The sequence below is a fragment of the Aulonocara sp. 'chitande type north' Nkhata Bay genome, linkage group LG20, assembly GCF_057382095.1.
Source record: "Aulonocara sp. 'chitande type north' Nkhata Bay isolate Kocher_YH1m ecotype deep benthic linkage group LG20, A_spYH_male_GT1.1, whole genome shotgun sequence".
Taxonomy (NCBI): Eukaryota; Metazoa; Chordata; class Actinopteri; order Cichliformes; family Cichlidae; genus Aulonocara; species Aulonocara sp. 'chitande type north' Nkhata Bay.
The window spans coordinates 28,832,177-28,847,214 of NC_141363.1; the positions used below are offsets into that span (position 1 = coordinate 28,832,177).

Consider the following 15,038-nt stretch of genomic DNA (forward strand, 5'->3'; position numbering starts at 1 on the left):
AGGCACGGGGAACGGGTGGATCTACAGCAAGGGGTTGCCCCCCCCATAGCTCCGCCCCACCAAAAGTCCAGGTTTCTAGGTGGAGTCTTTTACAGTAGCTTTAAATTCACAGATAAAAATAATTCTTATGTATCTTTATATTAAATGGCTTTTATAAAGTGTTGCGCAGTCCCACTGACCTCCTACACGACAGGCCACATTTGGACTGTTTAGTGGTTCAGAAGCACTTTATCCTTGAATGTTTAAACCAGCTTCACAATCATCAATTCAAATTTCATTAGAGAATCCACACAAACATGCAGACGACAGGGTGAAGCACGTCTCTGAAGAATACAAAGCAGAGGTCTTATGGAGCGTCACGGTTTGAAACTACAGCTCAGTTGGCGGTGCCAAACAACACGGTAGAAGCACACATGTAAGATTGTTGTAGTCTGCATTGAGGACATTTAATGGTAAAGACATGGACAGCCACGTTATTAAGCAGCCCATCTTAACTGCAGTTTGATTCTCCACAGTCTCTTTTTCCTTCACAACTTTCTTTGATGGTAAAAGGACACTTTATTTTTCTTCTCTACTGGAACACACAGATAGTAGGAACTATCAACACATGAATCCAGACATATGTGTATTTCCACTTTACAACACCAAGGTTTAGACCGAGGTATTCTTGCAGTCTCCTTGTGAACTGCACTGAATCCATCGGTCAGAATTGAAAACAAAAAAGGCACTGAGTGCAAATAATAGCTGTTTGCTAACAAGGCACCAAAAACAGGAAGCAAGGTCGTTCTATCTGGACAAACAACTTTATTTGTGGTAATGCATCTATACACTGTACATTCAGTCACTGTAGTATATAAGCATAGCTATTTTCAAACATAATCTCATAAAGTCCTTTCCTTTACAATATATCTGTATCGTTAGAGAAGGGAACAGTGGCGCTGGAAGAGAAAGGCATGAAGAATCAAGAAAATAAAGGAAATAGATGAATAAGCCAAGCCTCTTTTCATACTGTATGTGTGGCATTAATACATGGGAGCGCTCGCCTCTTACATAAAAATATTTCTAGTACTGTATATAGTATTAGCAGCAGCACAGGGCTAAAAAGATACATGAGGATGAAGGGAAAAGAATCAGCACGGTGATATAGTAGGTGTAGCTGTGTGCGACCTGTACTGCAGGTCAGCTGATCCCAAACACACTGTTAAAAATTCATGAGTGGTGAAAAAAGTCATGTCATATAAAGACTACAGTAAAAAAAAAAAAAAAAAAAAGAAGATTAAATTCTCTTATGCATGAACTGTTTTTGAAACATCTCAGTTAAAACACAAAGTTAAAAAAAACAAACTCCCCACCAGCTATTGTAAGAAAAGAGTTTTTGAAAAAGGAAACACCATGTACATATATTATTACAATATCGTAAATGAAAAAATATTTACATTTGTAAATTCTTATTCAACTCTTCACACTGGCTAGTATACTAATGTGGACTGTTATTGCTGCTTTGCTGCCGTCGTTTAGCAAAATGGTTCTTTAGAAAATAAAATGTGTTTTTAAACGTCAGGAGGACAAAAAGCCAAATGTCATTGTCTCCTTCTTTTGTAGAAAACCACAAGCACTGTAAGGCCATTAGCTATTTCGTAAAAACAACTACAAAATGTACCAATTTCAGCTCTGCCAAACCCAGAGTAACAATTTGCCAAAGCAGGTGGCTTTTTTGCCACAGCGTGCACATAATTGATTTCAAGTACGGGGCGAGGAAAGCAATCGTTCAGAAAAACGCCCAAAGCTTTTTAGGATTGTGAAGTTTGTTCGTTGCGCTGAAAGGGAAACATGAGTAAACTGGTGGATTCTCAGAATACTGATATAAAGAGCTGCAGAGCGAGGGCGGGGCTTGATGTGACACCCCTCCCTCTGACAGCTTCAGCATCACCTGTCCTGCTCTGGAAACCTTTGGCCCTCCTTCAGGCACTTTAGGTTTTCCAGCATTGATTAGTTTTTTTCTTTGTGTGAAGTTTGATTTTCTCTTAAGAACAACATACACGTGTTGCTTTTTTTTAATAACATTTCTAAATAAGACAAATTGTTTGATATTGCATAACACAATAAAACCCTTACATGTACAGTATCAATGCCCAATAACTGACTATAAGTATGGCAAACGCTGTCAAATTTCATGCATAAAGAAAATTAGTTTTCTATTAAAAATGTGAACAGAACTGTTAGTTTGAAGTATTCTTCTTTAGAAAGTAAAAACTTCAACACAACAGACAAATAATAAAATATTTTCACATTTAAAACAACATCAATAATTAAAGGAAAACTAGCATCAACACAATGTACATTCTGATTGTATTGCATCCACAGTGTGGCGGCTGATTCACAGCCTCCGGCTTCTGAATACAATGTTTGTTCGTGCTCCTGTTGTCAGACTGGAGAGTGTGCTGCTGCCCAACGCCGGCTTCCTGCTTATTTACAATACTTTCCTAATGAAAACAGAGCAGCAATATTCTTTTGAAAATGCATATAATCAACAAAATGCTATATGGTAGGAGTCGCGTATAAGATGATGCTTTCAAAGAAAGATTGCTGAAAATAGTGGGAGTACGATGGGGGAGGGGCTGTTTTCACCTCATGACAAAGTGCGATTCATTATTGTAAAGTTTAAAAAAAGAAAGGTATATTTATATGTACATACTTTAATTCAAATGAACACTTTGTGGTTACGGACAAGACTAACCACCCAGCCCACTGCGACGGCACGAAAACATCTGGAGTGTGTTACAGACTTCAGGACTCAAACACTCAAATAAAATGCGACTTGTATGTGAGTGTATGCAGAGCATCCAATAAAAGAGCTCGTTTAAAAACTCGTCACCAAGTGACTGGTAGGGATCATCTTTGAGGCTTCATTTGAAATGGAAAATGTGCCTGTTGAACACAAAGCCAAACCTAATCTTTCATGTTAAAATCATTTGCCATGTTTTCATATCCTATCGTGTTTGGGGAGTCGCCCCAATGGGCTGCGATGGCTCCCTGACAAACCCCCGCAGCACATTGGGAAGTCCATTTGTTCATTTTTCCCTCCAATAGCACAGAAAAACAGAAAAACGCTCTTTGTGTACTCTACATATCGCTATGTAATCTCTTAAATAGCTTATAATGTCTTCAGACTCCTATGGTTCATCGTGGCAGGAGGCGCTGGTGGAGGCCTTCCCTCCTGGCCACGTCATTGTAACACCTCCCAGCAGGTGCACACGTTGATGTTATATTGTTATGAGTTTATATCACAGTCCTACAGCCTCTCCTTGTGTCCTTGTGAAGGAAAATCCAGGCACAGCCGCACTCAGCACTACAGAGCCGTTCACTGTGCTCCAGTTTTCAGTTCTACGAGTTCAGAGGTGCAAAAGTCAGTGCTTCAGAAAATGCATGCTTCCAGTCATTCCTCTACGGTACCACTAGACTTTTCATGCACAAGGACAACGCTCCTCCATTCTTCTCTGTGTCTCCATTTGAAGTCTTACGTTTTGTGTTCAGTAAACTGAGGGGCAAGCACAGGAACAGTGGTGTGATGCGGGTGACCTGTGGGACTCGTGGGGTGGCGATCATGGTGGCAAATGGAAAAGGTTCAGCTGTAAGGCTGGCTGCTTGGTTAGTTGTCACCAGTGGGAATGTCCTTGGGTGTCCCGTCTCTTTTACTGTTTGATTTGCTGCTGTAGCTCCTTCACCATCCTCTCCAGGTGCTCCCGAGCTTCTCGCTCGTGCAGCAAGTCGGCTCGAAGCTGCTCACGGTCGGCCTCGGCATGCTGCAGCTTCATCTGGAGGTCCTCGATCTGCAAAACGCAAGGGCACAAATCAGCTGGGACTGTACAGCAGAGGAGAGCAGAACGGTCTGGAGTCAAAAGCACCGACCTCACTCTACACAACTCAGACTAACTGGGCTCATGTACTCAAAAAAACTATAAGAATACACTGTAAAAATGTTGTTTCAGGGCTAAAGAATGAACGACCTGGAAGTTTCCTGCGTTTCCTCAAACAGCCACTTGGCAGTGGCTCCAAGTGGGAGTCAATGTCAAAACGAGCGAGGCTTACAGCCAATGCTTTAACAAGTTTGTTCAAACTGTAACAAAGCTAAAAGTGATGCAGAATAAAGGGCGGCTTAATTTTGACACAGGTGTGTAGCGTTGGTACTCAAAGACACCCAAAGGAGTCAGTTGGTTTGAATCTTGCTTTTCACAAGCAGAGCTGACGTCGCCTCCCTGGAATATTGATCCTATATTCAGGAAGTGAGAAGTTTCTCTCAGCAGGTTACATCCTGTCACCAGGTGCTTGCTCGTAGAATACGAATGCAGTGAACTGCCAATCTCTGAAAGCTGAACTGAAACAACAACAGTGGCTGTCCCTCTTTTATCTGTGCTCTTTAAAGCAAACATCCTGATCTTTTGGCTCACAGGGATTACACACGGGATTTGAAAGCTGAATCATCACCTGTGCAGAATACTTTGCACGGAGTCGCCCAGCCTCACAGCCTTTATCACAGACCCTCAGCTGTCGGGCTTGCTCTAGCTCCCGCTTCAGGCGGATCCTTGACTCGTTGGCTTCCTTCATCTTCTTCTCACTCTCAGCTCGCAGACGCTCAATTTCCTTCCTGAGGTTGCGCTTTGCCTCAGTCGCCTCCCGCAGCTTTTCCTTCTTGGCCACCCGCAAGAACTCCAACTCCTTCAAAGTAGAGAACACAACAGCTGGGGGTTAGCAGCCTCTTACCATTCACGCTCAAACTCAGAGTTACGGCTGGTCCTGGGTCTGCTTAGCATTCTGTCCTAAAGCAGAATATGTTGTCTTTGAATGTCTCAAATGTTACAGTCTTTCTGTTTGTCTTCCAAACAGGCACGTTTTTCAATAAAAGGAATGAACTAAACTATGTCCGTAGACATGGATGCGTCACTGAGAGAAACTCGGAGTGCCCACAGAGCTTAAACAACATCTTAAATGAGCATCGTAGGAACGTGACCCGCCCCGCTGCCTGTCACAGTCCTGTCTCTGAACTGCTCACACTTCAGTGTCAGTGTTTACACTAAGCCAGTTCAGCTGACAGAGTCTGGGTTTACTTCCTCTAAATCTCTAAGAGAGAGTCAGTCTGTGCCGTGGCAACACGCCCATCGCCTTCTCATGGGAAACGAGCAGCTGGGACTAACTTATCTGTCATCAAGCTTTGTTGGTTCCTACAGTGACAACTAAAAGTCCATCCCCATCACAGCCTGTATTTCACAGAGACTTGAAATGAAAACAAAGCCATGAGGATGAACTGAGCTAAACACAGGAGGAAGGAGAGCAGAGGCTCTGCTGCTGGTTTAGCTTGTGGGGGACATGGATATGCACTAAGCTCTAATGGAAAGTGAAAGTAGACTGGCGTCTGGCTGCTTTTCTTTCTCTGCATGCATCTTGTGTTGCTCACCCACACCGGCTCTGTTCTGCCAAAAATGGTCCAAAAATAAAAATGGAAGTTTGGCCTTTCCCTTTGCAGCAACATCCGCTGCCACTGTTATCATTTGCCAACTCATGCTAAGCTTTGTGGGGAACGACAGTGACTTCTACTAAAGCTCAGTGAATCTCCTGTGTGTGCACACTCTGTGGAGTGTAGAGCTTTTGTTAAGGACGGCTAAAACAAGCCAAAACACAAGTCATAGTGATAAATTTAAATCTACGGCCCCTGTAGGGTAGTCCACTTCATGTCACACAATGCAAATGTGTTAGTTCCCATTTACCTATGCTTCCACTCTTTACCTTGGCACTTTGTATTTAATGCAAATACACAAAAGTTAGGATAATACTCATGTTGCCTTCCAACAAGGATTACCTGCTGAAGGCTTCGTTTCGCCTGCAGGGCCGATCCCAACTTCTCCTCCTGCTTCACCCTCATCTTAACTATTTCGTGCAGAAACCTCTCCTTCGACTCCTTGGAATCCAGCCCACTGTCCAGCGCCTGCCTCAGGCTCTCCAGCTCTGACTCCAGGCCCGACTCTGAAGAGGTGACAGGGGCTGGTGCTGCCACCGATGTGGCTGCCGGTGCCGTGCTTTCGGCTGACGCGATAGTGCAGATGGGACCTTGGACACCGGGCGAGCTCAAGTCTTTGGCTGAGCTGCTGGATGAGGTAAAAGATGGCGACGACAGGGAGGACATGGACGAAACAGCTGTTGGAAAAGGCCATGGAGATGAGAGAGGATGAAACGATCACCTGACCGGGGCTACATGTATTTAGCCAAACAATGAAACAACCTTTACACATCTGATTATCGTTAAAGCGTTCGTTTCTTACCTTCGTCGCGGCTCTCCACCTCGATCTCCACCTCAGAGTCCTTGTCATCCTGAGGCAGCGGAGGTTTGCAGGCTGCTGAGGAAGCAGGCCGAGGGATTTCATGTGCTGTGGACTGGAGCTCCTCGGTAGCTCTCCTCTTGCGAGGCCTGGTGTTGGGGTGTGCGCCCTCACCTGGAGGTTCGCTTCCACTTGGGTAGGAAGTGCTGGGTATCGATGGGGACAGAGGCCCTACCTTGCCTAGTGGTAGCGGAGTGAGGGCGACGTTGGGGGCCACTGCATTCTCTAGGGTCTTGTAATTGTAGAAGCTAAAACGAAACCAGACCAGCATGACGCGTGTTGCTTTACATACAATAACCTAAATCCAGGTTACGCGATTATCAAGACAGAGATCCAATAGTACGGATTGTTACTGCTGTGTTACACAGTCCAATCTGAACAGCCTCAGCAGCCAAACGCGTTGGGAAACAGTCAAAGCGCCCGCAGCTCTTTCCTCCCACTTCAGGAGAAACTGGGCCAGATCATCTGTGATATTTTGCAGACTGTGCTGGCAGCACTGTGCCAAGTGGGTGCCCACGGCATGAGTGTGTCAAATGTGTGTGAATGGTAGAGTGTGGGAAGCTGTGGAACAGTCAGACTTGACCCCTGTGACACCAGCCCACCCAGACAAGTGAGAGAGCACTCCTCTGGGTGGGAGCTCCACATACCCAGCTAAGTGAAGCAACTGCCATCCTCATGAGCAGCAGCTTCCCTTAGACCGCACATCTACTGAACTCAGGTTTATAATGGACTTGGTGCTGTTCTCACCTGTCTCTCAGCAGAGCCAGCGGGTTACTGGAGGGCTCCTTATCACCCGCAGAGATGTGGGGGGACCAGGGTCTGAAAGCTGAGGGCCTCTGCCTGGACTGAATGCAGTTCAGCCCCTGGAGAACAAAAGTGATTCAAGTTAGTGAGGAAATTACACCGAGCCACAGAGTTTAGGGTTAACAAGGACAGAGATGGCTAATCAGATTACCTTTTTCAAGTAATAAGTAAAGTAAGGGATTACTATTGCAAAAACGGTAATTAGATTACCGTTACTTTCCCGTAGGAACGCTGCGTTACTGCGTTACTAAAACCGTGATTTTTTGCGAGAGTGTCTCATGACAGTGACGTAAGCGAGTGCGACGTTCGTGACAACAGCTGTGTGCAGATCAACAGTGGATCACATATCGATTGTGGGAGAGAGTATGAGCGTGCAGCGTTTAAAGCGTGGAAGTACTGACCTTACTTTGACTTTGATTCCATAAAAAGTGACAAAAACATTAGCGTGGGAAGAAAACTTCTTTTTACAGCGAAAAAACCCCTAAACTTCCGAGCAAGCACCGAGTGCGCAACGACGTAATGGGAAATTCACAGAGAAACTCGAGGATTCTTCCACTGACCGCTGCGGCACACCTGCACCAGGGCAAACCTCCGCCTACCCTGCTCCTGCTTTACAGGTGAAAATAGAGCAACAGGACCGCTGAGTCTTTGACTTTATTTATTTTCTGCTGTGTTTTACTTGCATCTGTTTGAAAGACTGAGTGTAAACAGAAAAAATATTTTATTTTATGTGCTGGAATGTGCAGAAAATAGGTTTAAATGTTAAACTAATTTCTTCCAGTCAGAGAATGTTGCATGTAATTAAATTTTTTAAAAGATTAAAACTAATAAAACAAGTTTTAAAAAGAGACTTTTCCATTTGATTACATTTTGCATGATGGATTATGCAGAAAAAGTAGAATTGGGCTGAAAGATCTATCGCTTTATCACCTATTCAGGTTGTAAATCGTGTTTTTAAAAAGTAACTAAGTAACTAAGTAATTAATACTTTTGAAAATAAGTAATCAGTAAAGTAACAAGATTACTTTTTGGGGGAAGTAATCAGTAATTACTTGACCAACACTGAACAAGGACATTCCCATTGGTCACAACTACTAACCATTAAAAAACTACATAAAATGTATTCATTTTTACTATCAGCTCACAGGAAAAGTCGATAAGCGTGTGAATATTAACATAAACATCTTTATAACTTGGCCATAACAACAATATGCAGTGAAGAAACTGTTCCCTGTTGTGATCATGTAAACTCCTGCTCACAGTCCCAGGTCCACTGCTACAACAAGAACAGGAGCCCACTTACACTATGAACCTTCTCTGGCTGTGGGTGAGGACGACGGCTTTTTGTTTCTACTTCATGGTATTTAATATGATTTTTTCTTACTAGTATTGGTTTACTATAATAATGGACTCTGATATGTTGGAGAAGAGAAAGAAAAGATAAACACACAAAGAAAAATCGGTCGCAGTGTTGACAGGTTTGTGTCGCAGCGATCTCTGCTCTCTGAGAATCTCCATGAACCTCGAACACTGTAGAAACTCCTCTGAGGTCAAACCTCCAAACTGGGAGGTGAAATTACACCAGTGGACTGTTCAGCAGTCGTGACAGCAGTTTGGCACTCATCAGTTAATGAGATTTTATTTACTTCTGAAAAATCACAACTTTATTAGGACTTATTAACTTTACCATGTTACAGCTGCAAGTTACTGTAAATGTTTTAGGATGTTCAAAGAAAAAGAACAAATATTTGTTTGCACAAGGTTAATATTCCCAAAATTTCATTTTGACATAATGTAAATATGAAACATGGATATTAGACAGGTGTCACTGGTATCAGAACATTTCCCTCCTGTTCTTATGGTGAAAGCTGCCGTTTATTCTGGGTACAAAGAGTAGAATGAGTCACTTCAGTTGTTGGTGTAAATGTGTTACTGTGTTGGACACACTGGACATGGGTCAGTACAACCAAGCGTCACTCAGCACGTGGCCACCATTAGCACTGCATGCCAAATCTAAAGATAGTGCTGTGTGTCCTGATTTCACATGTTTTTGCATATTTGTCAGTTACGTGTTTCACATCGTCACACAAATGTCAGTAGTAGAAAAAGACGACTGAGGTGAATACAACATTTTGACTTTTGATTTGATTCATTAAGAGAAAAACGGCTATCCAACCCTGAACGCTCAGTTCTTTCTTTAGATTGTGACACAAAGTCATTTCTGAGGCTCCACAGTGAGAGCCTGCATCCACACATGTGGAAAACTTGGAAGAGTACTGGACCTTCCGAGGAGAGGAAAGAGCACATCATCGACTCAGAAAAGAAAGGGGAACAACATCTGAACAAGTGCAGGCCTAATTTGCCTCAGGCTGCATTCATGATTCAACAATGAGAAAGAGACCTGTGGAAAACTGTCACCAGTGGGAGCGCTGTGAGGCAAAGCCATGCCTGAATAAAAAGAAGAAAAAGGCCAGTTTCAGGTGAACCTCAAGCACACTGAAGTCATGCAGCAGGTCAATACTCCACAAGACACCAGCAGGTCGAGGCTCCCAAAATGAAGTGTGGATCTGAAGTCAAAGAGCACACTTCACTCTGAATTTAAACTTCATACTCGAAAACTGTCCGATGTGGCTGACTTAAAGCACTTCTGCACAGTTACTGCAAACATTTGAGGTTTCGTCATATAGACCAGGAAGTTTGGAGAGCAGAATGAAAACTGGACTTTTTCTCCACTCTGGTTATGTGTCTGATATAAAAATGAGCTTGATGATCTGAAACAGATAAATGACAAATCTGCGAAAGAAAGCAAACCGTTCATCTTCACATGACATCACGTGTCATGTCGTGCATCATGATCACCAACATGTTCTCCTGATTTGACACTGACCTTGTTGGGAGTTGGCAAGGACTGCAGCCAGTCGTGCTGCTTCGCTCTGTCGGCCAGCGGAGTTTGTGATGAGAGGTCGTCATGTTTAGACCTTTTCATCGGGATGGGATCGGACACCTGAGAACAGAAGAAGGTGTGTTTAAAGGATCAATCAGACCATGCCGATGTCTGCATCACTCCAGTGTCAGTGAACTGAGCAGCCTGTACTGGGGAGTGCCAGCAGGGGTCTCCGATGGCTGAAGTTAAATGTAGGTGTGCCGCTTACTCTTCGTGTGTCGTTCTATTTCTGGCAAAGGTCACACACACACCTCACAGTCCGCTTTATGGCAATGTGTCACAGAGTAACCAATGCGAGGGCATGTGCTCAGAGGCAGCCAAGAGAGTGTGTGAGTGTGTGTGTGTGTGTGTGTGTGTGTGCCATCCATATACACACACGCATGTGTGTATTTATATCCTTGTGGGGACATCTCATTGACATAATGCTTTCCCTAGCTGCTTACCCTAACCATCAAAAATGGAGGCCTAACCCTGACCCTAACCTAATTGTAACCCTGACACTAAAACCACATTTTGAGTCTCAAAAATGCCTTCAAACTCATGGAGACGGGATTTTGGTCCCCACAAGGGCTGTTTGTCCCCACAAGTATAGCAAACTACCAATTTTTGGTCTCCATGAAGATGTTAATACCCTCCCACTCACACATTCGTTGGTATGAGTGTGTGCCATCGATATACCCGTACAGACAGACAAGCAGGGGTTTGTTTCTTTTCCTCCCCGTTATGCTGACTTTGTGGCTATGACCTCAGCCTCTCTAGGCTGTGACTGTCACTAGTACACACACACACACACACACACACACTGAAACACACACACACACACACACACACACACACACACACACACACACACACACACACACACACACACACCCCGAGTGATTACAGTGACTGAACAGATTGCATTCAGCTAGACTTTAAATATGATAAAGACTGTTTTAATTGTGCTCCACTTCATGGCTCTGCACAGGACATGGAGGAAGCCTATTTTATTCTTAGTGACTGCTGAACTTAGTCCTGGACTTTGTTGAGGTCACGGCTTGGACTGGAGGTCACATGTAGCCAGGTTTGCCTCGGCTCCGTCAAACCATTAACATTTATGCATAGCTTAAATGTTTTGGCAGGCACCTAAAATAAAATGTATGGATCTCAAAATCCTTATCATCGGAGATAGATGCACTCTCTCACTGTGGTTTTCTCTGTGAGGACTTCTCTTGAGAATCAGCGATGTGAGCAGGAGTAGCACTATCTTTACACCATCACACAGAGCAGCCCTGCGTGATGTCAACAGGTGGTCATTAGTAATGGGCTGGACGCTGCTTCTGTCGACTGTTGGCAGTGTGTCACGTCTGCCACATGTCTGTGTAATCAGAGCTGCTCTCGTAGGAAAGTGGCTAGACGATCAAATACCACTGAGGTCTGCCGATGTGACAGCTGGCCTCGATCTGCCTGACGTAAGACTTCGTGACTTTCCATAGCAGCGTCACAGCATTGAAGCAGCCTTCATTATCTGGTCTGCTGGTGTAAGGGAACTGTTATCTGGAGGCTCGGGTCTCAGAGGAACACAGTTGTGGTTCCTTTAAATGAGAAACCACGCTCAGCGCTCAGCTTGTTTAAAGACGTCTTTTCTATAAGTGTCTCAAAGGTACAGCAAGCACCAACGTACAGTCAGGTTTTGTATTCCTATTGTTTGCTAAGCTCTTTGATAGAGAACCTTAAACTATCTAACAGAGAGTGATTCATGGCATCATTACACTGACTGTTAATATATCAACTGCAAATTTAAGCATTTTTAATTAAAAAAATGGGTCCAAATAGCTTTTTTTTTTTAAACTAGGCTTTGCTCTGGTGTAAAAAACAAATATATTCACACACATTTATCACCTTTTTACCGCCTTAGCACTTCAATCAGCACAACTATAGCTTCAATTTTTCCATTAATTCTAACTAATATTTTTATCTGCTGTCATTTTGCTGTCAGTTGTAAACCTGTCCTTCCATGTGCTTCTATGGAGAGCATCGAGTAGGAGCCCAGAACAGAGCTCCATGAGAACAAACACAGAACGAGGAGGAGATACAAGAACCTGTGGCCAGGTGAGGGTAGTTAAAGTAGCAGAGATGAGCAAGTGTAGGCTGGGACTGATGTCATTAAATATGGCACGACTCAGCAAACATGTGGGTAAGCACCCTGAACCAGCTCTGACACTTTGTGTCCACTCATATATTTAATACTATGTTACCTTTCAAACAGGCTTCCACAGTATACTGGAGTCCCACACTCACACAATAATAAGGACATTACCATTTTTCATAGAAGGTAAACAAACACAAAAACCCCTATAATAGCGCACAAGAGTCTTGGTCGCTATGATTGTGGGTTATCAAGAGATCAAGACGTGTCCTAGATTTGACTGCAGCCGAGCAGCCAGAGGCAAGCGGCTAGAGCCTGCAGCTGAGAGGGAGAGGGGGAGAGGGGGGTGGCAGACAGCTCTGGCTCTGGGCAAAGTCTCCGTGCCACGTGCCAGTCCTTGTCTCGTGGATTAACAGTTGCCAACACCGCGGTCTCCATACGGTCCTGGTAATCACGGGCACACAGGAGGAACAGGGTCAACAAAGCCGGCAGCTGAGCCTGCGTGCTTCAGCGATGCAGAAATCTGAATGTCTCGTTGATTGAACAACGGGAGGCAAAGAGTCAGGAAATTCCTGTTTGAGGCATGTCAGTGGGACTGGTTCTCAGTCCAAAAGTGAGCTTCCGGTGTAATCTTTACTACTGTGTCTGACGTCACGGTGTGTGTCATTGTCTTGCTTTCTTCATGAGGAATCTAAACCAGCGATGCCTGTCGAAGCGCAGACCCAACAACTACACCAACCCTACCCCCCTAACCCTATTATAGTTTGATTTCTGACATCATCTTTATACGTGAGAGTAAACGTTATCGAAACGCTTGTGTGGGATGAATGACGAGTCTTCGAGCAAACACCGAGACCTTGACCGAGATGTGAGCAACACACATCTTGTTTATTGGAAACTTCACAGTCCTCTCCAGATAAGACGCTGTGCTCAACAGGGTGCTGTAAGTCAGAGTTCAAAGACGTGCCAAAGTATGCAAGCGTGCACACACACTTGTGCACCTTGCAGCAAACCCACTCCCTTTATGATCCGGCGTGGATTCCACAGCAGACAGGATGTCACACTTCTAAGATAAGACTTTGTGATTAAGCAGGGCGTGTTAGACGTGTCGAAAGTGCACCGTCTATGTACTGCCTTCCAGTGCTTGTATTATCTAGGCACAGGCCTTACTGCGATATCGAGAGGGTGGCAGTGGCTCTTATTGAAAGTCAGATATGATTTTATTAGGAGAGCTGCAGAGTGGTGTACAGGCCGGGATCTGTCAGATGTGCCTCGCACGGGAATCGCACAAAGGATCGAGTCACGGAGCAGCATATGTTGAAAAGGTCTGTCCGTAGCATGTGTCTGGCAGAGCCGTGGTGGGTGTGTATCTCTGTTAGGAGTGTTTGCGGCAGAGACAGGAAGGGTGGAGTGAGAGCAGTCTTCTCAGTTTAAGTCTGTCTGAAAATCCTCAGTTTCACTTCCTGTGTCTGCAGGCCATCGCCGTTTGTCTCTATGAATAGAATCTTTTTGTCAGACTTTTGTGTGTAAACCATTTTTACACATATATGGAGAAGAAAATCCTGAAAAGAGCATGACCACGAGGTTACCACCGAATCCCCCGCACCACGAGCGCTGTGCAAAGACATTCAGTTCTTTAAAAACGTACATAAGTCTTGCAAAGACAAACGGGGAAGTGAAACTTTTAACAAGACTGACACTGCTACACTCTCACTGCACTGACCTTTAAACGGTTAAATAACATATATACTTGTGAAGCTGGGCACAATCTGAGATGGAAAAGGAACGCTAGAGCAAGATCCCAGTGTTGATGAAAGCTGTGCTTTCTTATTGTGTTGTACTCACAAACACAGAATCAGTCTGACTACAGAAACATGTTCAGTTTGTTTTAATCATTCCCTGCATGCTCCGATACACCGACAAGACGAGCAACACTAGCCGATCCTGTCTGCTGACGTCTGCTGAAAACCATGACTGAACACGGCGGACGCACACGCTCTTTCTTGACAGCCCACTGTCACCACCACATTGTTTCCTTTGCTGCCACTCCCTCCTCTTGCTCGTCTTCCCCTGAACCTCCACCCACCTACCCAGCTCTTTTCGTCTATCTGTCTGAGAGCGTTTCCTGTGTCATAGATTACAGGATGTCCTCTACAAACAAGTTAGATTCCAGCTGCAGAGAAAAGCGAGCAAAACAGAGCCTCGCAGAAACATACTTGCAGCACAGCCTCACAGAACCTGACAGCTGGCTTCAACTAAACAGTTACATTAAAAAGAAAACGTCACTGAGTGGTTTTTTTTGACTCATACACAAACATTAGTGCAGGCATTAAACTGTGCTGAATGTTGTGCGTTTCCTTGGAAAATCAATTTCCTTTTGTGATTTCTGTTTTGACTGTGTATCAGGTGGTCAGACCGCAGATGAATCAGAGGCAAACAGCTTGCACGAGTAAGGAACCAAAACAGGTCACCTAACCCAAAATCCACCACATGCCAGGCTGACATGAAAGGGGCAAATAACTCTGCTTCTCCTTCGCTCAGGAGCCGCACCCTGCCTGTGACCTGACTTTGGCCTCGCTGCATGTCTTGCTAAGGGGCCCGCTGCAGTGGAAAGGGAGGGGCTCTTCCTGAAGACAAAGCGGGAGCTTAGCTGCCTTTGTACATGAGAAGCCACAAAACCCAACATATGCTGGGGAAACAAACAGGTGTGAGACAACATGCTCCATTTTTGATGCAAATAAAAAGGACGGACCCTGATGCTCTGGGATCAGTTCATTGGCTCTGGATG

The 15,038-nt window shown here is 44.5% G+C and overlaps 1 protein-coding gene across 1 annotated transcript in view; it reads right to left on the reverse strand.

Moving 5' to 3' along the window:
• Window positions 1–789: 789 nt before the first annotated feature.
• Window positions 790–15,038, reverse strand: part of skia (SKI proto-oncogene a) — a 65,757-nt gene continuing 51,508 nt past the window's right edge. The window contains exons 2-7 of the mRNA XM_086278696.1: window positions 10,063–10,179; window positions 7,119–7,234; window positions 6,315–6,619; window positions 5,855–6,189; window positions 4,486–4,716; window positions 790–3,830 (exon numbers count right to left, since the gene is read on the reverse strand). Of these exons, the coding sequence (XP_086134822.1) occupies window positions 3,693–3,830; window positions 4,486–4,716; window positions 5,855–6,189; window positions 6,315–6,619; window positions 7,119–7,234; window positions 10,063–10,179 (1,242 nt within the window). The 3' untranslated portion in view covers window positions 790–3,692. The remainder of the gene's footprint in view (window positions 3,831–4,485; window positions 4,717–5,854; window positions 6,190–6,314; window positions 6,620–7,118; window positions 7,235–10,062; window positions 10,180–15,038) is intronic.